The 21,589-nt window shown below is 44.0% G+C and overlaps 3 protein-coding genes across 6 annotated transcripts; 2 read left to right on the top strand and 1 right to left on the bottom strand.

Annotated features, from left to right (window-relative positions):
* The first annotated feature begins 72 nt into the window (after positions 1-72).
* Positions 73-11,630, top strand: marchf1 (membrane-associated ring finger (C3HC4) 1). Of its 3 annotated transcripts, none has more exons than XM_037472258.2 (9): positions 73-177; positions 1,585-1,925; positions 4,780-4,830; positions 5,111-5,184; positions 6,921-7,673; positions 7,820-8,000; positions 8,106-8,250; positions 9,757-9,798; positions 9,884-11,630. In XM_037472258.2, the coding sequence occupies exons 2-9, from the start codon at positions 1,839-1,841 to the stop codon at positions 10,195-10,197; spliced, it is 1,647 nt and encodes a 548-aa protein (XP_037328155.2). In that variant the 5' UTR covers positions 73-177; positions 1,585-1,838; the 3' UTR covers positions 10,198-11,630. The 3 variants fall into 3 exon arrangements, with proteins under 3 accessions (XP_037328155.2, XP_037328157.2, XP_037328156.2); XM_037472259.2 differs by having other exon boundaries at positions 81-177; positions 1,588-1,925; XM_037472260.2 differs by lacking the exon at positions 9,757-9,798.
* Positions 11,619-13,673, bottom strand: tma16 (translation machinery associated 16 homolog). The gene is made up of 7 exons (XM_037472261.2): positions 13,577-13,673; positions 13,361-13,470; positions 12,892-12,929; positions 12,730-12,814; positions 12,469-12,617; positions 12,329-12,371; positions 11,619-12,046 (listed from the first exon to the last, which is right to left on the bottom strand). Exons 1-7 carry the CDS (start codon positions 13,577-13,579, stop codon positions 11,860-11,862), a joined length of 615 nt encoding a protein of 204 aa, XP_037328158.2. The 5' UTR covers positions 13,580-13,673; the 3' UTR covers positions 11,619-11,859.
* A 1,662-nt stretch (positions 13,674-15,335) lies between these two features.
* Positions 15,336-20,848, top strand: tmem154 (transmembrane protein 154). Of its 2 annotated transcripts, none has more exons than XR_005120346.2 (8): positions 15,336-15,492; positions 16,742-16,795; positions 16,927-16,980; positions 17,113-17,328; positions 17,606-17,660; positions 18,189-18,292; positions 18,525-18,567; positions 19,527-20,848. XR_005120346.2 is itself a non-coding variant. In XM_037472262.2 (8 exons), exons 1-7 carry the CDS (start codon positions 15,396-15,398, stop codon positions 18,554-18,556), a joined length of 585 nt encoding a protein of 194 aa, XP_037328159.2. In that variant the 5' UTR covers positions 15,336-15,395; the 3' UTR covers positions 18,557-18,567; positions 19,527-20,848. The 2 variants fall into 2 exon arrangements, 1 of the variants encoding a protein (XP_037328159.2); XM_037472262.2 differs by having other exon boundaries at positions 18,189-18,265.
* Positions 20,849-21,589: the final 741 nt, after the last annotated feature.

Genomic DNA, 21,589 nt, shown 5'->3' with positions numbered 1-21,589 from the left:
TGTGTGTGTTTGCAGTCGTACCATGGCGGCGTGCACATCCCTCCTCGAGCATCCCAGTGAGCGTGAAGAGGGCGAAGACCAGGAGAGAGAACAAGATCAACAACGCCTCCAGCTCGGTCACCAGAGAGGACATCTGCGCCTCAAAACCTCAGAAAACCGGGCCGTTCCCCCTCAAAGGTGAAAATCCTCCCCCACCAGAGTGAATCAAAATTCGCGACGAGACACTTACTTGGAGCGTGTGGCTGCAGCGTTTAGATGCTGACCCTCACACAGCAGCCTCATGACATGACACACCTCCCTCTTTTTCACACACTAGAGATGTGAAGAGCAGACAAGCACTTCCCCCTCTGAAGTTCAATTGAGACCATATTAACCCTAATTATTGATGGGCCTCATACCTGCGTGTGTGTGTGTGTGTGTGTTGATTTCAAGGGTCAGGGAAGGTTTCTCGGGGTATTTGCTCGGGGTGATTTGTTTGAGCGATTAGACGTGTTGGCAGCACACCTCAGAGTGTTAGAAACTCGCACTCTTCGCAAAGAAACCATGTGACGGACGAGCTTTGAGTGGTTGCGAGCTCTCTTGGTGTTTTTTGCCAGCAAATGCATCGCCGGCAAAGGCAAGGATAGACTAAACCTTTTGTAGCACTTCTGCTGAAGAACCAGAAAATAGAGCTGCAATGAAGTTCTATAATACAGAAGTGAAACTCATTCAACAGTAAAACAGTGAAAAAAAACAGCTGTCTAAAAAAAGAACAACCACGCACGCAGTCTGGAGACAGAAGGTACAAGTAGTATAATATACTCGCAGATGTACCGTGTAAACAAGTAGTGACATTATGAGCAGGGAAGATGAATTATTAATAACATGCGACATTCCAGGTGCAGTGGGGGTTCATTTGTCTTTGTAATTCATCAAAAATCTTTCCAATAATGCATCTTGGACCTTTTATTTGTGACATTTAAAAACTGCATCTCTCTGGAGGACTTAGCCTTCTTTGCCCCTTCGCCTCATTCACCGGCCGCTCTTTCTAGATCACCAATTTTCCAGTTATATCAATCATAATCCTCATGACCCGAGACGGCTGGAAATAGGCTTACGCTCTTACCACAAACACCCACACGCACGCACACGCACACAATCTGTGAAGTGCATGAAGTTCCTCACTTCATTTCCGCTCGCACATTAGTGGACCTTCGTTTCTTTTCGTTCAACATGAGTCAAAATGAGGCAGCTAAACTTCTATCAGCGCATTGTTTCTCATCAGGGAGTCCCAACAATCAGGCTGTGTGTGTGCGTGCGTGTTGCTGCTGTGCATGTGCACAAATTGTGTAAGCTCATTAGCAGCAGCACTGGTCAGAGGAGGAGATTGAGGTTAGTCTAAACCCTAATCCTTATGGGCCGTATGCCCATTACCCGGCAAGCACGACAGAATCCACCGAGAGAGACACCACAGACACACACATGTACGGACAAACACACACACACGGGCTCATTGCGACAGCACACACCTCCTTGTTTACTCCTTAGCTTCATCTCAACTCTTCTCTCTCTCTCTCTCTCTCTCTCTCTCTCTCTCTCTCTCAGCAGGGTGAGGTGGAGCACCCTGTTGGTTAGTTACCCAGTTGTCATGACGACCTCACAACCCCACCATCTCTGGAGCTGTCCTCGCGTTGCCGCGGTGAAGCGATCCGGTCCTGAACTCCGCTCCTCTCGATGATCCGCATCGGGCCGATAAAGGAGAGCGAGAGCCGGCCGTGGCTGGGGGGGCGGATCGCACGCGGGGCCGCGGGTCGGACGGGGATGCTGTAGGAGAAGCGGCGTTGCCTGGAAACAGCGGCATGCCAACGCAACAGATAACTGTGGTTCCGGCCAAGGAGACGGCCGGCAGCGGCAGGAGTGCTGCCCGCTCCAAAGACAAGGCGGAGGTGAGTTTCTGAGCTCCTCGCTCAGTCCTCGAGCCTCTGAGGCGCCTGAAAACAAAAACGCACCATTTCTTTTGTCCTTCGGTCAAGGCTTAAAACTAAATGTAAAGTTAGTCAGATTACAGAGATTGAAGTTACCAGCTTTGTGTGGTCAGAAGGTCGGAGTGATTCGATGGTCCTTGAGCTTTGATCTTCATGGTGTTTGCGTGTCGGCTTCCGGTCTTTTCTCGGTCACTTCACGTACATTTCATGTAGGACTCCAGCAACCTTTTATCACCGTTCCCTCACTTGGGGTTTGATGCTCTCTCCTCCATAGTGTCACATTTTAGAGGGTTTTTTTTCTGGCAACAGGGAGCATTTAAAGTAGATAGAGTTAGTTTGTGTTCATGCAGCCCCGGAGTGCACACTGAGAATGAATGTAAGTGTATCATCAATTACCTGACTAAGAATCAAATGGAAACAATCTTTTATGGATTTACTGTGGGACGAATATGGGTTAACTTTCTCACATCTGGGACAATATCCCGAGGTCATTTAATCACAGCGATCACAACATCTGCATCTAGGAGTCGTAGTTGCTGCCTCTTTGAATGACATTTGTACTGTACACATTCTGTGAAGGCCATCATGTAGTTAATAAAGGGTCAGAATGAGAAGGCCCTTATTGGGTTGTGTGGTTACCAGGCTAACTTATTCACAAAACAACCATTAGCTTTTATTAAACATGTCATGACAAGTCATCACCATAGTAGTCCTCGCTCCGCGCTGCATCATCTAATCCTCTCGGCGGAAAAGAGCACGCAGGCCAACGGCATCTGGAGGAGCGGACGTGACCAACGGGAAGGAAAATGTCTCTGATGCAGCAATAATTAGCGATGAAGCGTAGGTCGACCCTCCAGCAGGACGGAACGCCATCGCGTGTCTAATTAACTCGTCTTGCAGCGTTAGCAAACGCTTTGTTGCGTCTGTTAATTGAAGGACTGGATGTGACCGGTTTCGTTTGCTTGTTTTGAGGAGTAAAACGATTACATGCATGAAAACCGTAGACTTTTACTAATAAACCGTGTATTAATGAAGGAAAATGTTATCAGCATTTTCTTCTCTATCCGTTTGTATTGTGTGTGAAGAGCTGGTCAATCCGAGTGTCGGTACAATAGAGATGCATCCACTGCACAGATGCTACAGGCACAAGAGTACTTTCGTACACGTCTGCAGTCGATCCGACACCCAGCGCACCGTGTCTGCTTTGACTTTACACAGGTCTGCTGATTTTAACCAGGCTATCAGCAAATCCCTTGATCAGCTTAGAAGATGCTGTCTTTTACTTGTCAGTACCTCTCTTATTTGCACAGACTGTGTATGTGTGTAGGTTGTAAATATATATATATATATATATAGTGTTGTTGTAAGCTCTGGTGCTGCCTTGCTGATTCTGAGCTCTTGATCTCTTTTTAGTCTTTTAGTTTCAGTTCAGTTTTTTAGGTGTTATACTGATCAAATTCCTTAAAAAAACAATAAATTCATCCTACAATAGTTTATTTATTATCTATATAGACTCATTACCTTATTATTCTGGGCCATAGACATTCAAATAAAAGTATTTGAAAAGCCCCAAATCACACATCTATACAACTAGACATGAATTAGTTTTTTTTTAATTGTTTCTAACAGCTCATTTGAACAGCTCACTTCATGCCTCACTTATATTTCAAGTTACCTCTTTTTCTGTCAAAATCAACAGACAAATCAACAAAGACAAACAAACGCTAAAAATAGAGGACAAAAAATGAGAAAAAGAATCCGCTAGTAAACTTTAGTTGCTGAATTGTTGGCACATGAAGAATCCAGCACTTTTACGAGACATTTTTACTTACTAGACAGCTGAGGCTGCAGGTGTCCCAGAGACAAGACATATTTAATCCCATAATGCACCTGGCCGCCAGTAGCATCACCAGTGCGGCCACCTGGAAGTGTTGTCGGTGGAGAGGTCGATTTGATTACTTGCTGCGATTACTTCTTCAGGTCTGTATATTTTCTTGATAAATCTGGTAATTCCTACATAGCGCTTTACCAACCAAGTAAGTGTCGAGTCAACATTCCCTGTTTAGACACCTGCAAAGAGATTCTGGTGTTTTGGAAAATGCCGCCCACTCCTCATTCTTTTTATATGGACCGAATCCCGGCGGCAACAATACTCTAAGTGAGCATAGAGACACAGGCAAATCTTATGCAATAATAAATAATTCCTCAATCACTTTTGCACAAATGCTTATATATCATGATTTCAATTAATAATATAACATTGGATCTTTTTGATAGAGTTTGCCAGCTTGTTACTTGTTTGTGTTGGACAATAATGATTCTGATACCTGGGAAAGTTGTGTTTTTTTTGCTGTTTAGACCCGTCTATTGCTCACTGGAACTCGTGTAAGATGCCGCAGGAGGTTAAGAGATCACATGTCGCAGGAATGAGTTCGAGGTCTCGCGGTTTAGTTTGTGCACTCCTAGAAAAAGTGCTCTTAGTTTGCTTAAAATAGAGACGCAGTGCAGAGCGTCATCTTGTGCACTCATAAGAGGACGGCCAGGTAATAGGATTGAGTGGCTTTAGCTCGGGTCACAAGGAAATAACAAGCACACGTGGCCACGCATGATTCCTGATGCTGGACCTCAACCAATCAACAGGCGGCCAACACCACATGACTCTGAATACAAGCTGCTTATTTGAATAATTCGGTTTCAGTTGCTGAGTTAAAGCAACCACTTGTCTTAAAATATAATGTCCCACTGAAGCCATTAAAGCATCACGCACTTCTCTGTGGTTTTTAATGATTTTCCATTCCCCCCCCCCTAACCTCAGCGGAAGAAGGCCTCCGGGCGCTCGGGGAGTCGATCCAGCAACATTTCCAAGGTAACCGCTAAATAGCAGAGCTCTTAAAGGGCCAAAATCAAGGTCACAGCTCCCAAGCTTTGATTGTTCAAGGAAGTCTTATTTACAGATCGCATTCAGCACACTGTTGTGGCGATAGCATGTTGGTGGATCTACTAGCAGAAATGGAATATAATATTCTGCCCCTTTAGCAACTAGCTAATGCTCAATTTTCAATATAAATCTTTATTCTTTTTTTAGTCACTCAAAAGTGTGTGAAGGTGTTGTGATGAACTGCTAAATTGAAGTGCTTTTTTTTTAGGCCAGCAACTCTACAACAGGAATAACTACAGCCTCAAGAACGTCCATCACCACGTCTTCTCAGGACATATGCAGGTGAGACAGCTGTCTCTTTCACTCTTACCCAGAATTACAGTAGAAGCTGAGCAGCATCCACGGGTCTCTCTGTGATGTCTACGTGCACAGCTCCTTCTCCACCGAGTGGGGGACTCGGTACGCTGAGAGCTAATGATGCTCCCACAGTGAGGGGAAGATGTCGTGTTATTATACCTGCTGGTGATGCAGTTGCAGCTGACGGACTCAGTCATGTGACTGTGTGGCAGTGTGAACAGGTGTGCTGTATGCGAGTGCTTGGACCGCCATCTGTCGAATAGCATGCTCAGAACGACCCATCTTCATCATTTTATTCTGATTAGGCAATTTGGAAGTTTTGATTTCGCTTCAATTACATTGTTTCCCGTAAACGAGAAAGCTTTCATTTAATGCGTTTCACATTCATTAGAAAAATATACCGAATTTAATTGATTTTATTATTTTGTAATTATGAAATTAAGATGTAAGCCAATTAACTACAATTGTGGAACACATAAGAACCTCCAGGGCACACTTACAGTTTACACTGCAGTCTTTTTGCCTTTACCACAAAAGGCTGATAAGTCCTCACAGCCAGTGAAGTTCCAAGCCTCCATCCCAGAGAGTCTCTCAACACCGACTGCAACAACAAGCTAGTCGGTACCACGGGCCTACGGGTTCCATCTGATGCTAAACTGCGTGCACGTCGTGCAGGGAGGTTCTGCCGTCAGCCTCTTTCGTGGTTTAAGGACTTCCCCTTTGGTCACAATCACAACATCTAGACACAGTATCACAATTTGGTCGACTAGAAGGGCAGAAAAGCTCAGTTCTGTTGTAATTATCTCGCAGAAAGCTTCTCCAATTGGGTGGTTTGTTTTGTTTTGTCACCCTGCGTCTTCCTCCTTCTGACCTTGTTTCAGACTTCAGACCAGTAGAGGTCAAACACAATGACTGTGCTGCTATGCATTTCTCAATAAGCATTTGTGTATTTGGAATAGCATTGTGGAAGACATATTCTTTAAATGTTTTTGATATCTTAGGGGACAAAGAATAAACTAGAGAAGTTACAATGGCTTCACATTTTGGTGCGGTTGGTAGGGCAAATGTCCCATTATATAGAGAGCTGAAATTGCTCTGCAAATTTGAAAATCTATAAAACAACTGGCCATTATTGTGAGAAATATCAGTCATATTGAATTTGAATTAGTAACATTAAATTTCTTGTGTCAAAATACATAGATGACAAATTATGTCTAGCCATTCAAGTTCTACACTGGAAAAGCTTCTCTGAAAGTAGTACTTAGAAAGGCGTTATTTGTGCACGATTCTCATGGAATATTCATTTAATCTGCTGGACTATATGAGTGATGGACTCTGAGTGGGGGGGTCTGAAGGTTAGTGGGTGTTTGTGGCTGTGCATCATCATGGGTTCAACTTTATCTGCAAATCTTGGTAAACTTTGGTCGAGGATGCAAAAGAAACCCCCCAAAACTAAATCATTCCCCAACCAACTGCTCTTATGTGCGTGGACTTTCTGTTTATCTGCTGTGTGTGTAGGATCATTTAGATCAATAAATAAAACTGATCCTACTGTGAGCTACTTAGTGATTTTAGAATTAGTTCCTTTGGAAATTTATTGATTGTATTGGCAGAAAAGGTCAGATTTAGAGTCATCACATTCATGTCTTTTCCATCTCGTTTCACCTTATTGTGTGTGTGTGTGTGTGCGTGTGTGTGTGTGTGTGTGCTTATTTGTTCAGTCTGAGCCCCCTGACCCCTCTAGAGGAGGATGTTTCTGAATCGCGGAAAAACATCAAGCTCAAGCCCGCCCCGGAGACGCCCGCCCCCGGCGCCGCTCCAGAGAAGAAGCAGGTGAAGCGCCGCCACCGCCGCAAGAAGAGCGGCTGTCCCGCCGCCGCCGCCTGCGTGGAGGCCAACGGCAAACTGGAGCAGAGCGACCGCAGCCTCAGCTCGGACCGCGGCGAGCCCGGGGAGAAGAGGGAGCGCTGCGCCAAGAACCGGCGCGAGCCACCGCCTCCGCGGTCAGACTCCACCTCCGACGACGAGGCGTGGCGCGAGGCCCGCAGCTGGAGCAAAGAGAAGGCCCGGAGAGTGCGGCGCCGCAGCGGCAGCAGCCGGGAGAGGGAGGCGGCGAGCGGGGGCAAAGGAGGGGACGACAAAGCCGAGGTGGTGGAGCTGCGGTCGCTGGGCTCGGACCACGGGAAGGAGGACGGCGGCGGCCTCAAGAAGCGCCACAGTGGCGGCGGATCCATCAAGAGGGACGCGCGCACTCCGCAAGCGGAAGGCCCCCGCGACCGGGACCAGGAGAAGAGCCACAAGTCCGGAGGAAGCTCCTCGATGGCGGAGGACGGCGAGGCGCTCATCACCAGGAGCTACCAGGAAAGGGGGTCCGGGGGCGGGGACATGGCCGTTCCCTCGCCGCAGAAAGACTGCGGGGCGAACGGAGGCGCGGTGCGGCAGTACTCAGATGACTCCGAGATGGAGGCCTGCAGGTCAGTGGGGGTCTCTCTCTGTAAAAGGATGCAGAATAAGCTGTGTGATAATATGGTTTTATGTGTGTGTGTGTGTACTCTGTTTCTATTCTGTGTGTGTGTGTGTGTACTATTTGTTTCTATTCTGTGTGTGTGTGTGTGTGTAGGATCTGCCACTGTGAGGGGGACGACGAGTGCCCACTGATAATGCCGTGCCGTTGCACTGGGAGCCTGATTTTCGTCCACCAGACGTGTCTCAACCAGTGGATCAAATCCTCGGACACTCGCTGCTGCGAGCTCTGCAAGTTCGACTTCGTCATGGAGACGAAGCTCAAACCTTTACGCAACGTACGGCCCTCGCTCCTCAGTCGAATTCACCGCTGTAAGGAACATTCAACCAATGAATGAACACCCCCCCCCCCCCCTCCCCCTCTGCCTCTCCCCGTCCTGCAGTGGGAGAGGCTAAACATGACGACGGCGGAGAGGAGGAAGATCTTCTGCTCGGTGTTGTTTCACCTGATAGCGTTGCTGTGTATGTCGTGTTCAGTCTACGTTCTGGCCAGGAGAACCGAAGAAGAGATCCGACTTGGGAAGAGCGGTGAGTACCTTCCCCCATCCTCTCTTTCTCTCTCTCTCTCTCTCTCTCTCTCTCTCATAAACCAGAGACACACGGAGTCAAAGTGTTTTTAATTGTAAAAACAACGTTCTTCACTTAAAGGTTTTGGTGAGTAAGGCTTAGCAAACATGTCCTACCTCAGTAAACATTTGCCAACCTTACTTTTCCTTTTTTTTTTGTTCACCTTTAAGAACAAAGCCTTTAAAAAAAAAAAGCTCACTTACTAGAGAGGCTAAAAAAAACTGATGCACTCATCCGACTGTCTTCGCCACGATACCTGAGCTTTGGTTACTCAACAACTGGCCGATACTAGAGTTTAATTAATTCTAATTTCATAAAATGACAGTATCTGATATCAGATCGGCCCTTTGTCTCTCGATACTCGATGCAGCTATTTGAGTCTGTGTCGGACTGATATTTCATGCCGACACAGAATGAAAATAATTAGAATAAGTGAAAAATAGAACTCCATAATAAAACTTTTTATTAATGCTATAAGTATAGTGGCAGTTCTTCTATTATGTAATCATGTCTATATGTACAGTGCCTTCCACACAGGTTTGTAACACTGTCCCCTGGTACTAACAGAGGCTTTGAGTGCAGCACTGTAGCGCCCCCCCGTGGTCAGAAACTACAGTGGGCAGCACCTGTTCATCTAAACCCCCGTCTGACTGTGGTGTTGTGATGTTTGAGGATACGTTAATATTGTGTCGTCTCCCACGGTTTTCATGTTTTCTCCCAAACTAGAAAAAGGTATTTGCATATTGTTTAGTATAAACCCGCTTGTGTCAGATTTCATTACAAGGACCAGAATTCAACAGTTATCCTGGCGACTTTATTTGAGTTTAGAAACCCGTCAGTGCTTCACTTTGTTCGTTGTTGTGTCAGTGGATGGTGTGTTGTGCTGTATTATTCACCTCAGATATGATAACCGTATCGAATAAATAACAGCCAAACAGATATTTTTTCATTTGGGGATGCACCGATCTGACTTTTCGTTTCCAATAGCTGAGCTTTGGGTGTCGTCCGATACGGAGGACCGATCTGATATCAGTGTCTAATTCATAAGGTGTGTGTGTCTCACTGTGTGGGAGAGACTAGGATCAATCTTTTATGTGTGAGGCAACATCTGGCTGGAATTAGGCTTTCCTAAGTTTGTGGAAGACGATGTTAAAATGACATGCATTAAATACACATTTACTGGTATTCATTCTCAACGTAATAAACTGACGCCAACTTTGTAAAAACCCTTTCAAAATGAACAGGAGTTTATTAAGCCAAACTTTTAATCCACCAATGAATTATTCAATTCAGTGCAGTACATATTTAATGTACTCCTATGAAAATGAATTGACTGGATCAATTGTCTCTGATATCCGATCAAACTATTTGACCTTCGACCTCATATCGAATGTTGGCATCGGTACATCCCGAGTTCCTTCAGACGTCGTAGAATTTAAGGGACATCACACTCACTCTTGATTGCAGAGTTTCGGAGAATTGCTCTACTGAAATACTATACGCATGATGGTAAGCACAGTTCTGCACACAGCACCATCGTGATCCATCCCGCGCCCTGCGGTTTCAATGTAACTGTGTGTGTGAGTTTCCTCAGGTGTGCTGGAGTGGCCCTTCTGGACCAAGCTGGTCCTGGTGGCCATCAGCCTCACGGGCGGCCTCATCTTCATGTACATCCAGTGTAAAATCTACCTGCAGCTGTGGCGCCGCCTCAAGGCCTTCAACCGCATCATCACCGTGCAGAACTGCCCCGAGAAAGAACTGCACGTCCCTCAGGCCCGGAACAGCACGCTGACCAACGGCAGGCACGAGACCGCGGAGGCCCCGGCTCCCGTCCCGGCCCCGGAGGCGCAGGCGGACTCGGACACGTCGGTGGAGGCCGCGGTGGCGCCGGCGCAAAGCCCCGTCTGAGCACATCCCGGTCGCCACAACAACACAAGCCGGCGTGGACTCGTGCAACGTGCGAGTGGTTCTCCTCTCAGCGGTGGTTACCGATGATCCGATGTCCTTCATTGGTCTCGGGAAAGTTTGTAAAGACTGTAGTTATGTAACATATTTAGTTTTACTCCCACATGCACTTTCTCAAACCGCACTGACGAAGTTAAGAGTTGTGTACACGCTCAAGGGGCTTTTAAAGGGTGTCAGTATGTTCCAAACAAGAGATGTTAACAAATAACCGTTTAACTCTTTAAGATATTACATCGTATTACGTGTCATTTATCCAGAGCGACTTGCATTGCATTCTAACGCATGGTTTTACATTTTTAACCCATCCGCCCTCATGCACACAGGAGTAGTGTCTGGCTCTAACTACTCTACTCCATGCGCCACCCCTATACAACATTTATTGAGAAATGGTAGCAGTTAAACCGTTTAAATAGATTTTGAGTATGCTCAAGAGGAGCAGCTTTTCACTTGAAGGCTGATCCTCACAGGCCAGACTACTAGCGCCCTACGGGTCAGCTGCTCATGCCATTCGGTTTCACCACATTTGGTGTCTGACAGTTGATGGTAAAATTGTTTGATGCACTGAGATATTTTTGTATTACTGTTAGACTGCGTAATCAGCACTTAAACAAGACCTTCAAGGCTGGGGAAGGTCTTCGGTGGTCCTGCACCTTCTGCACCAGTTCCCCATCAAGGAATCGATCGCTGCAGTTCGCTATACTCACCAGTTTGAACACACCTATCCGCTCAAAATAGCAGCCGCGAGTCAGGAAGAACGCAGATGCAGACACAGCTCCGTTGTCATAGAGACGGGTTTTCATGGCGTCATTTGCACACTTGGTCAAGCATTCTCTAAAGTGACCAAACACAGAATAGAAGGATTCGGATGATGATCAGACAAACCGGCTCTTAAGTTCGAATCATACTGAGGCCTGAGCTCAGTTTCAGGTTTTCAGAAAACCAAAGAGTAAACACAAGTAAGGAAAGAGGTATTTAGCTCAAGCTGAATTCTGAAAAATGTCAAGATTAATTTATTAGTGTAGGTTAGAATAATACTTATTTTAAAATAGCAAATCTAAAGTATCCCAAAATATTTTTTTCAACAGTTTGCAGCTTCACACAGTTGTGTTATATAACATTTATGTCACTTTGTTAATGGTTGCCATCCAACCACTGAGCGGTCAGTCTAAAAAAGCAACTGTTTACACAGTGTCATTTTTCTAAAGGTGATATTTGGGTTTTTTAATCAGCGTCACAGAAAACTTCTGTCTTGTAGCCACCACGACATAAAGCACGCAACCTTTGTTTGTATCTCCGATTTGGTGAAAGGGAGTGTTTCAGTTACATACAATTCATATTTGTTTGTGCAATAAAAAAATGAATGTAGAACCCCTTTACATGCTGGTTTGAAGTCACTGATGCAACAAGAAGACAAACTGATAGAACTTTAGTTTCAGCATCACATTCGGTACAATTGTGGAGCAGCAGCAGTTTCCCACAAAGTAACAAAACACACTTTTTTTTTTTTAAATAAAAGGGGTATTTTCTGAATTGAGTAATCCAGTGAGCTGTGCTGAATTGACACACAGAGCTTTGGGCTACAGTCAAATTGGAAGAGCTGCAGTGTCAAGCCGACATCAGCACCTTTTCATCCAGCTGCTCATCATCATCCTCGTCCTCATCTTCCTCTGCGCGTTTATCCTCTTCTGCTTCTTCGTGTTTATCCTCTTCGTCATTCTTTGTTTCCAGACCTTTGTTAGACACCTTGCGTAGCTTCAGATTAGGAAGTTTCTTCAGGTCACCTGTCCACTCGCTGCCGAAATAACGGACCAACAAATGTCAAACGTTAACAGATGGAGGTTTTTGAATCACCGAAAAATCATATTTAATATCAGAAACGATCCAAAATTATTCAAATTGATGTGACAGGTCAATATTTTACATTTCTTTAACTATGTAGTTAAATAAATCAATATTTATTTTATAAATCAATATTTATTTAACTTTGTTATTAGTGAAATCATGGAAGCTGAATATAACTACTACTTCTCAAACACCAAAATGGTAATAAAACGGCTAAATGTACTGTACTCACCTGAATGTTTTCAGATGCTTCCCATTGATGATGTCTGGAATCTCTGCAATGAGGCAAAACACAGGATCGGTACGGTTTTTTTCCCAACACTCTGAATAGTGCAGCGTACGTGTGCATTTAGATCCCAGACGAGGACTCACCGAACCCGATGCCCTCATACAGCGCTCGCTCTCGCTCGATGGTCTGCTTGATGACGGCCTCTCTGGCGCCGTGGAGACGACCCTGCCGACCTTTGATCCCGTTCATCAGCTCAATCTGCTCGAGTTCTGAATCAAACCTTTGCAGGTATCTACACACACAAGTTCACGAGACATCACAACTAAATTTAAATATTTTGAGGACTCTCAAATTTGAAATTGCGATTAAGTTAATGCAAAAATAATTTAAATCAAATATTTTACCTTTCAACAAGGTCACAGGCCTCTTTTCTGGAGTAAGTTTTCTTTTCTGGATCCAACTGCTCCTGAAACCACAAGAGCTTCTCACCTGCGATTCAAGAAACAAATTAAATAAAGAAAGTACCCATGTCAAGGGATTTGATGAAGCGTGACAAGGTGACTTACCAATGCTGTTCAGACGCGTTGCTTTGTCGCTCCTCTGCCTGCAGCATCATAAAAATACAATTAAATTAAAGTGATCCGACTCTAGAACTGTGTGTGCTAAACAAAGATGGATTAAATTCAAATATTAACGGAGTGTAAATGTGCTGCTACTGTTTTTTACTCAAGTATTTTCCAACTAATGTGACTTAATACTTAACAACACAATATGCCAATATGTACATATATAAATCCACACATGTACCCGTCTGCACTTTGAAGAACATAGCTTTTCATACAAAATAAAAACAAACACATTCAATTCCGTTATAGGCTTCACAGGAACGTGTTGGTTTATTATTATTAAGTCAACTGTTGTCTGTAACGCGTTTAGTGCCTTAGTTTCAGCAATTTTGAACACACCTGCAAAGTCAGCCGTGCTCAAACGTCGCTAATGATCTCATTTGATGTGTTTTTGTATTGTTTTTCGCACCTATCTTTTTTTTTCAGTCGGATTTCTTCCCGGGCGAGGTAAGCTGCTTTCCTGCTGTAAGGATGAACAACCTTCTCCGAGGATTTTGCATTTCCTTTTCCAGGCTTCGGCTGGAAAATAATTATTAAAGTTAAACAATCGGTGAGCTGATGACTAACAAAACTATAATAATGAATAGTACTGTGACAGAAATAGGTTACAGCCCACTGGTCTTACCATCTTAAGGGATAGAAAGCACGCGTGGTTCTGTTGACACCCGGACCGGAAGTTCACCGGTCCGTCGTTAAATGTTGTCCGTGTGCGTTGAAGAGAAAAACAAAACAGTTCCGTATTTTTACGTTTCACAAATTAAAAACAATAAAACGGATCATTGAAGTGATCCAAATTATTATTCCGACTCGATAGCTAACGAGTTAATTATCCAAATGAAAACATGAACTTGGTGTGATGGGATGCGCTTTATTTAAACTGTGACACATGGCCATAATTAAAGAAAAACACTAATTAGTTATTTAACCCTTTTCAGGGTCTTTTCACAAACAAAAACATTTAATCTGAACTTGGTTGCTATATGTGACATTTTTTAATTTAAAAACTAGATAAAATTCATGAATAAATATTCAAATATAATAAAACACAGTCATGATGCGGCCTATAAACGGTTATCCCGCTACCCGTCATGAAGTGTCAATCATACCGGTCAGTCCAGTTGAAGCTGATACAGGGAGACTGAGACCAGTCAGGTTCCTCCAGCGCCGCCGGCTTTGCTTGTTTTCAATGTCTAAAAGATCAGAAATGAAGCAGACCCCTAGTTTGATTTTCACTATAATGTTCAAATCAGGTGCAACGTACTAACAACAGGAGAAGTTAGTTCATGGGCCCAACATTTGTACTGGTTGATGCTGTTGTAGTGGACACACACACACACACACACACACACACACACACACACACACACACACACACACACACACACACACACCCGTGTAGTCTGATCAGGGTCCGTAGTTCACAGTTTCAATATGCTTCTTGCAAATGTGTCTTCTTCTTTCTTTTGTTCAACAGGAAATGTCATAAGCGTCTGTGGGGAAATCAGATTTCATCACATTGCCAACAAAAGAAGAATAAAACACTACCATGTTAATTCTTAAAAAAAAAAAAATCTGATGAGCGATGAAGACCCGATGAATTTAAAATGCATAATAAATACTTATTGAATCAAAAGCCTTTGACAATCTGCTTTAATGTTTGTAAATCTACCACAATTTGGTGAAACTGAAAATAAATGGGAATATGAGCACAACGTTTGGTTTTGTCAAATCTTGATCTATAAACTAACTGGTATCAGTCAAAAATACAATATTATTCCCTGTATAGAAATACAGATTTCCATACACAATACTACTCAAGTAAATGACAAATATCTCAATACCACTAACAAAGCCGGTGTTTGTCCACTAAAGATGGTTAGAGGAGCCATGGATACCGCAGTGACTCCTTTGTCACAGACAAGAATTACAACACAAGAGATGTCGTTTGAAAAGCATCGCTCTGCCATGAGGAGACCTGCCACCACCACGTTCCTGCTCTCAGATGAGGGAAACACTGTGGTCTTCTCCAAAGAAGCTCAACAGCCTTCATCGTTTTTTTTCATCATTCTCTTTTATATCCCGGAGACACTTATAATCCTGCCTCTCCTACGACCAAACAAGCATTCACAGCCGCCTCAGTACCTTAAACCTAAAGCAGCAGCTCAACACATCTATAACTCTGTGAGGAGAAACCCGAACAGCCCCCCCCCCCCCCCCCCCCACCTTAAAGTTCTGTTCAGGAATGCGTTTTCAGCGCAGCTGAGGAGCCCTCAGACTTGTGCCGACAAGCACACAGTCGATTGCATCACATCCGAGTGAGTCTCAGGGTGTGTTTGTGCGTGAGTGAGCCTTTTTTTTTTTTTCCGTCCTTTTGAATATGTTAAGGCAGAGCAGGAAGTGTGATGCTGTGACAGTAGAGAAGGAAGTGGTGACACAATGGCACCATGTTTGCTGGTGGGACTGGTAACATGAGAGGGCCTCGGATGAAGACCCCCCTGCTGCTGCTGCTGCTGCTGCTGCTGACCACCCGGACCGGGACAGGTAGGACTTTGAGATTAGTCCAGATTACAGAGATTAGTTTCACCTGCGCTTTCCCGCCTACTCCCTGCTTTCTCTTTTTGTGCTTTACCTTCTGACTTTGGGGCTGTGAGAGGAACTTCATGATTTATTAAATAGTAAGGGCCAAGTCCCTAAAGTACCCAAGCATTTTAGTAAAGTACTTAAGCCCAAAAGTTACAGTTCTGACTTGTTGTACTTTTACTAGAAGCTCACTCTCTCCTGCTTCTAATTCCACTATTTTAATTTTTGAATTCATGCTCAGCAAAATTATCTTTATACACTGTTAGTATTTTTTTTTTTAAATGTTCTTTTTCCCATTCCTCTTTAGTTTAAAGCAAACAGGAACTTTTTTCTTCTTCTCACAAAGTGAAACCTTTAACATCGTGACAGAGTAACTAGTTGCTCAACATGTAGAATATCTCCACCTACTCTGCCGTCCGGTCGCTGCATTTTGCAACAGTTGAGATTTTTGTAGCAACGGCTCGAAAAACAATTATCCGAGAAGTTCCTGTTTGATTGGACTGTAATAGTTTCTCAGTACAAACTGAGCTGATGAAATCCCTTCAGAAGAAGCTGTCTGTTGGATTCAACCTCTGCACAGGTTTTCCTTTTAAGTTTCACTATCTCTTTCAATGGTACGACGGTGCCGTAACGCAATGAGAGGCGCTGAATTATGCCCAAATAAAACTGAGACACCCAAAGAGGAAACTGTTTTCACTCAGGTGAGACGAGAATAATAAATTCAAGAAATAATCAGGAAAAAAAGGACGTGGAAACTAGGGCAAGACTTCTATGTCGCAATAGTGACTATTAGTAAAGGGAGCAGCATTAAAAACATGTTATTGTACAATAAGTACAAAATTAAACAGGACAAATTTAGTTTACGGAGACGAGTTCATTTAGAATCGGATAATGACACATACTTTATCATGACTTCCATTGACAGAAACAAACAAACACAAGGGAATTTTGTGTTAAACGGCTGGTTAATTTCATAAGACTTTTGAAGCAAACTGGTCTTGTCTGCTCAAAACCGACTGAAGGCTTTCTGCAAGTCAAAACTTGCGGAAAGCCTCTTCTTTTTTAACCCAGCGTATTCCTGCGGGCCTGTGGTTCCAGAAGGAGATCAGACTGTCAGATAGTGGCTCCGGGGTGTCCTCATCCTCTCCAGGCCAAGCGGAATGAATCTCTGTACCGTCTTGTTCACGTGCCTCTTTCTCCGATTTTGCAGAAACACCCGAGTCTGTTTCCGATGCCACTGAAGAACCGAAGCCCGAAGAGTACAGTAAGCCCCCCCCCCCCCCCCCCCCCCCCCCCCTTGGTGTGGGTTCTATCAAAGATTGTGAATTTGTTCAGGAGAAAACCGACGCGCTTCAGTAGAATCATCTCATCTGTCCTTTGACCTGTCGTTTCCAGATGAAAACACAGATGCAGAAGGTACAGGCTCGGGAAGCCGCCCCCCTCTCAATGGTAACGCACTACTCGCGTCATTTACATCAAACACAACAATGAACACGGTGTTTCCCCCCCCCCCCCCCCCCCCCCCACAACATTCGGGAGAGAAGTAAGAAATCTAACGGGAGGCTGCCTTTGCTCCTGCAGAGAGCTCCGACCCAACAGAGGGCCGCAACGGTACCGGTCGAGGCGCTGCACCGGGGCAGGAAGAGGGAGAGGAGCAGTGGAAGGAGGAGGAGGAGGAGGAGGGTTTGAGTCTCATCATCATCCTGATCCCCGCGGTGCTGGCTGTCATCATCATCGGCATGGTAGTCGGCGGCATTTTCATCAACCGCAGGTGGAATCAAAAAGCGAGGAATCAAGGTGTGTCCATCGCGAGGGGGGGGGTCCCGCAAGTCCTAAACTTGTCAAAACAAAGATGATCTTTGCACGTTAAGAATAACACGAAAAATCTCTGTGTGACCGAGGAACAGACGGTAAATCTGTCCTTGTTTTTGTTTACTTTATTACATTTTCAATGAACTACAATAAAGTAACTCAGCTACCAACGGTTGCTATCAATAAAACTTAAAATAAATATGTTGTTAAATATGTTGTTTTATCATAATAAAGATGACTGAGCTGTGTCCTCTTCTCATAGAGCTGAGAAAAGAGGATCCATATTTGGATGGGTCCAGTTCAGAGAAGGTGCCAATGTAAGTATAGATTTTATTCTCTTTAAAAAAAAAAAAAAAATTCAGCTGCTAGTTTGCAGCAGCGTGAAATGATTAATTAGAATGAAAGGTTCAGTAGCCGATGTCAACGGGGGGGGGGATGCTTTAATGCTACTCAGAGCATCAAGAACATTCTATACTGACGTATCGAGCTCACCAATCTGCCTTCGCCTGGATATACGGGGCAAACGGGTTCCTCTCCTCTCGCCAAGTTCTTATGCTCACGGCTCTGCAGGGGAACAAAAAAAAGGCCCCTCAAATAATGGTTGGAAGACGGGGCGTCGAAGGTGTGAATGGAAGCAATTGAGAAACAGTATCGGGGCAAAACACAGTCGACTCAACAAGAACAAAATCACAACAATTAACATGTGGATGTATTTAGGGCCACAGATTCAATCCTGGGCTCTTACCTCCTTTGGCAATTTTTAAAGAGACCTATTAATTTCTTTCAACATAAGTATATTTGAGGTTGCCGCTTTCTGAGTCTTTTTGTGTCCTTTAACCCTCCAGGCCCATGTTTGAAGAAGACGTGCCCTCTGTGCTAGAGCTGGAAATGGAAGAGTTGGACCAATGGATGAAAAAGGATTGTGGGTGAAAGCATGCAAGACATTAAAGTATAGAAAATCGATAGGCCTAGTCATCGTTGATGTTGTGCTAGACCTTCATTGTATTATTTGTTGGACTGGAGTGACATGGTTTGTCTCTGAGAGGAGAACTCTGTAGGATTAGTTTATCCAGCAGAGGTCACTGTAGCTTTAACTGTTGGCTTCAGTTCATCAGATGGTGTTTTTGGTAAACAGGAGAACATTTGAATAATGTGTGTGTTCATTGTTTTCTTTGTTACAGCTGACCCTTCAGAGGACTCTAAACTTGCATGAATCCATTTGTGGTGAGGACATCTTTCACTTTATTCGTTTATTGATCATGAATTCAGTTTATTATCATCATTGTCTCTCACGTTCAGAGAGATATTCTCATAAAAGCTTAAAACCCCATCTTTTGTTGTAATATTCCTTTGATATTGGTTTTAGATTTCAAAATGAATATAAATGTAAAAAAGAAAGTCCATCTATGTATATCAGCTTTAGTCCTGTTAATATTTTATTTCTTGTCTTGTAACGTTAACAACTAGTTCATTACATTCACTATGTAACAGCATGAGCAATTATTTATCATGCAACGTTCCTCCAGGTGTGAGTTCAACGTGCTTCTTTATTATAAATCCACTCAAAACCAAGTAAAAATACCTGTTACACTGTAATGCAAACGGTCCGAGGTCGACTTGGGCTGTTTCCAAAATGCTTTGTTATTTCCTGCCTGTGAATTGTTGTGGTTCACCAGCTGGTTTCGGTACATCAACAATGAACTGTGACCCCCTGCGTCACGATACCGATTCAACGCCCAAACGCCCATAACACCTGCTAGTGATTACACCAGGCGCGTATTGAAGTGTGGCGCAACATAACCCCCGTGCTGGTCTCCTTACTGGAAGCGCTGGCGGGGGCAAGGTCAAGGTCCACTTGTTGGCCAAACATCATCTATACACAGCTTTTTTATCCTCAGGATTCTATTTCTAAAGCTGTGCAAAAGCTAGAGGGGACTTTCACTCAACGTGGAGGCCCTCTGTACACATTACGTACTCAGAGATGTCGATGTTGGCACTGCTGCGGGGGGGGGGGGGTGCACGCTTCTGCAGCTTCGACCTGTTTGTCACGGCTGCAAACCCCCCAACAAATAGGACACTTATTAAGAACACACATTATAAAATGACTGAATACTCCATCGCACCTCCTGATATTATTTAGGAGTAACATTCACCTTTCTCTCTCTCTTTTTTGATTTCTGCAGGAAGCGCTCCAGGATTACATGAACACACAACCCACTGTGACGACCAGGCCACAGCATCACAACACTTAATAGACACTAGCAAACAAAGAAATCATCATTGCAACGCATTCTCCCAGAAAGTATTTAGTGGACAACCATTGCAGTTACAGATGTTAAATAAGTGGCTCTTTGATCAGAGCCTTTCACGTAGCGCTGTGTTGCAGGAAATTACATTTATCTGCTGTTTGCTTTTGTCCAAAAGCTACTGAATAGTAAGTGCAAGAGTTAAGCTGTTACATTGACTTAAAATGCTCGTCCTACATTTAGAGAAAATAAACAGAGTAGAATATTTGTATTTTATTGGCCACGGTGGTTTCTCTCGCCGCTGATCCTGCTTTCATTGCCCGTTAAACCATGGGGTGGGGGGGGGGGGGGGGGGGGAAGTTGTCCGTCGTGATCCACGCCAATGCACCGTATTTGCCGCCCGAAATCAATCAAACATGGTGTAAAAGGATTTGACTTAAAAGAAATCCCAGTGCTTCCCCTTATCTGCAGGTTCATGCGCGTCAAAGGAGTGCGTGGTCGTCCCGAAGCGCGTCAGGCCGATGCCCGCCTTCGCCACAGAAACGGCCCTCTGGTAGTTTCTGCTGATGGCTTCTCTTTCGGGCTCAAAGCCCCTTTGTTGTATTACACTGCGTGACTCCCTCCAGCTGCAGGTTTTAATGGGGAAATATCCTGTTGAAGATTGCAGGCATGCATGACAGAGGAGGCCACTCCTTTTCGTTGCCTGTGCTGAGCTGGGTAGGAATCCTGGAGAAAGCGTTTTGCATGAAATTGTGTGAAAAAGTGCCTCGTGAGCACATGCACTCGCTTTTTGAGTCTTTTCATGAATTATTACCTGGTGCTGAGGCAGCTTTCAGAAAGCTGCTACTGATACAATTCTCATCTCCCCGTCAGTAGATAATAACTGTAATAACTGTTTTGCTTCCCGTTTGGGATTAAAAGTATCTTCCAAGCAGTCAAGACACATTGACGGGGCCACTTTCTATTAGTCAGTATTTTGCATTATCTTGCACTATTGAGAATACAGTATGAACAATATGAGAATACAGTATGAACAATATGAGAATACAGTATGAACAATATGAGAATACAGTATGAACAATATGAGAATACAGTATGAACAATGTGAGAATACAGTATGAACAATATGAGAATACAGTATGCCAAAGGATCTTATTTTCAGCAAAGGCCTTTTGTAAATATTTTATATGAGGCGGTTGTCTTGTTGTTCTGCTGATGAAGCTTTACACAAAATTTCATCAAATAAAATCTCTTGATAAAATCAAAATGGAAATGTTGCTTTATTTTTACAATATCTACACAACTGTTTGATAGATTGCCATCAAGTTCAATGTAGACATTCAGGGGAGAATCCCGCCGACATTGGTGATCTTTGACTCTTTATCTTTCATCTCCACAAGGTTGACCTTTGTGTGTTTTGAGTGCACGGATTGACAAGAACATTTTAATATTAAAGTTGTTATATAAAAGTTTCAATTATTTACTTTGCTTCATAAGCGAATACCTGCAGGATTAAGCCTGTGCTGTTGTGCTAATTATTCTTTTTTTGAAGGTTTGAATTCAAAGTGCCACCAAGTGAAGTGTGCATCTAAAATAACTAAGATGAGTGGCACATTCCATCCAGGCACAGGTGATAGTTGTTTGCTGTTTTCAGCCGGGATTAGAATAAATACCTGTGCCTCACATCACGTGTGTTACCGATGAGTCTGCTCCTCTTGGAGCTCCGTATGTGTGCTGGTTTTAATACCAGTGGAAGGTCTGGGGGGGGGGGGGGGGGGGGGATAAGGTCAAACAGGCCACGTAAACCAATGAATACATATGAGTATTCTCCCCTCCTCACCTCTCTCTCTTTCTCATTACCCGATCTCCAGACAGCAGTGCTTTCCGCCATCACACTCAGACCCCTGCTGAACCAACGCTGACATTTTCATAATCCTCGACTAACGCGGATAAGGAAATGCGGAATTACTGTTCACACGGGCAGATCAAGGCCCTGTGAT

Source organism: Pungitius pungitius, chromosome 9, assembly GCF_949316345.1.
Source record: "Pungitius pungitius chromosome 9, fPunPun2.1, whole genome shotgun sequence".
In the NCBI taxonomy this organism is placed as follows: Eukaryota; Metazoa; Chordata; class Actinopteri; order Perciformes; family Gasterosteidae; genus Pungitius; species Pungitius pungitius.
This window is presented reverse-complemented; position numbering and strand designations above follow the sequence as displayed.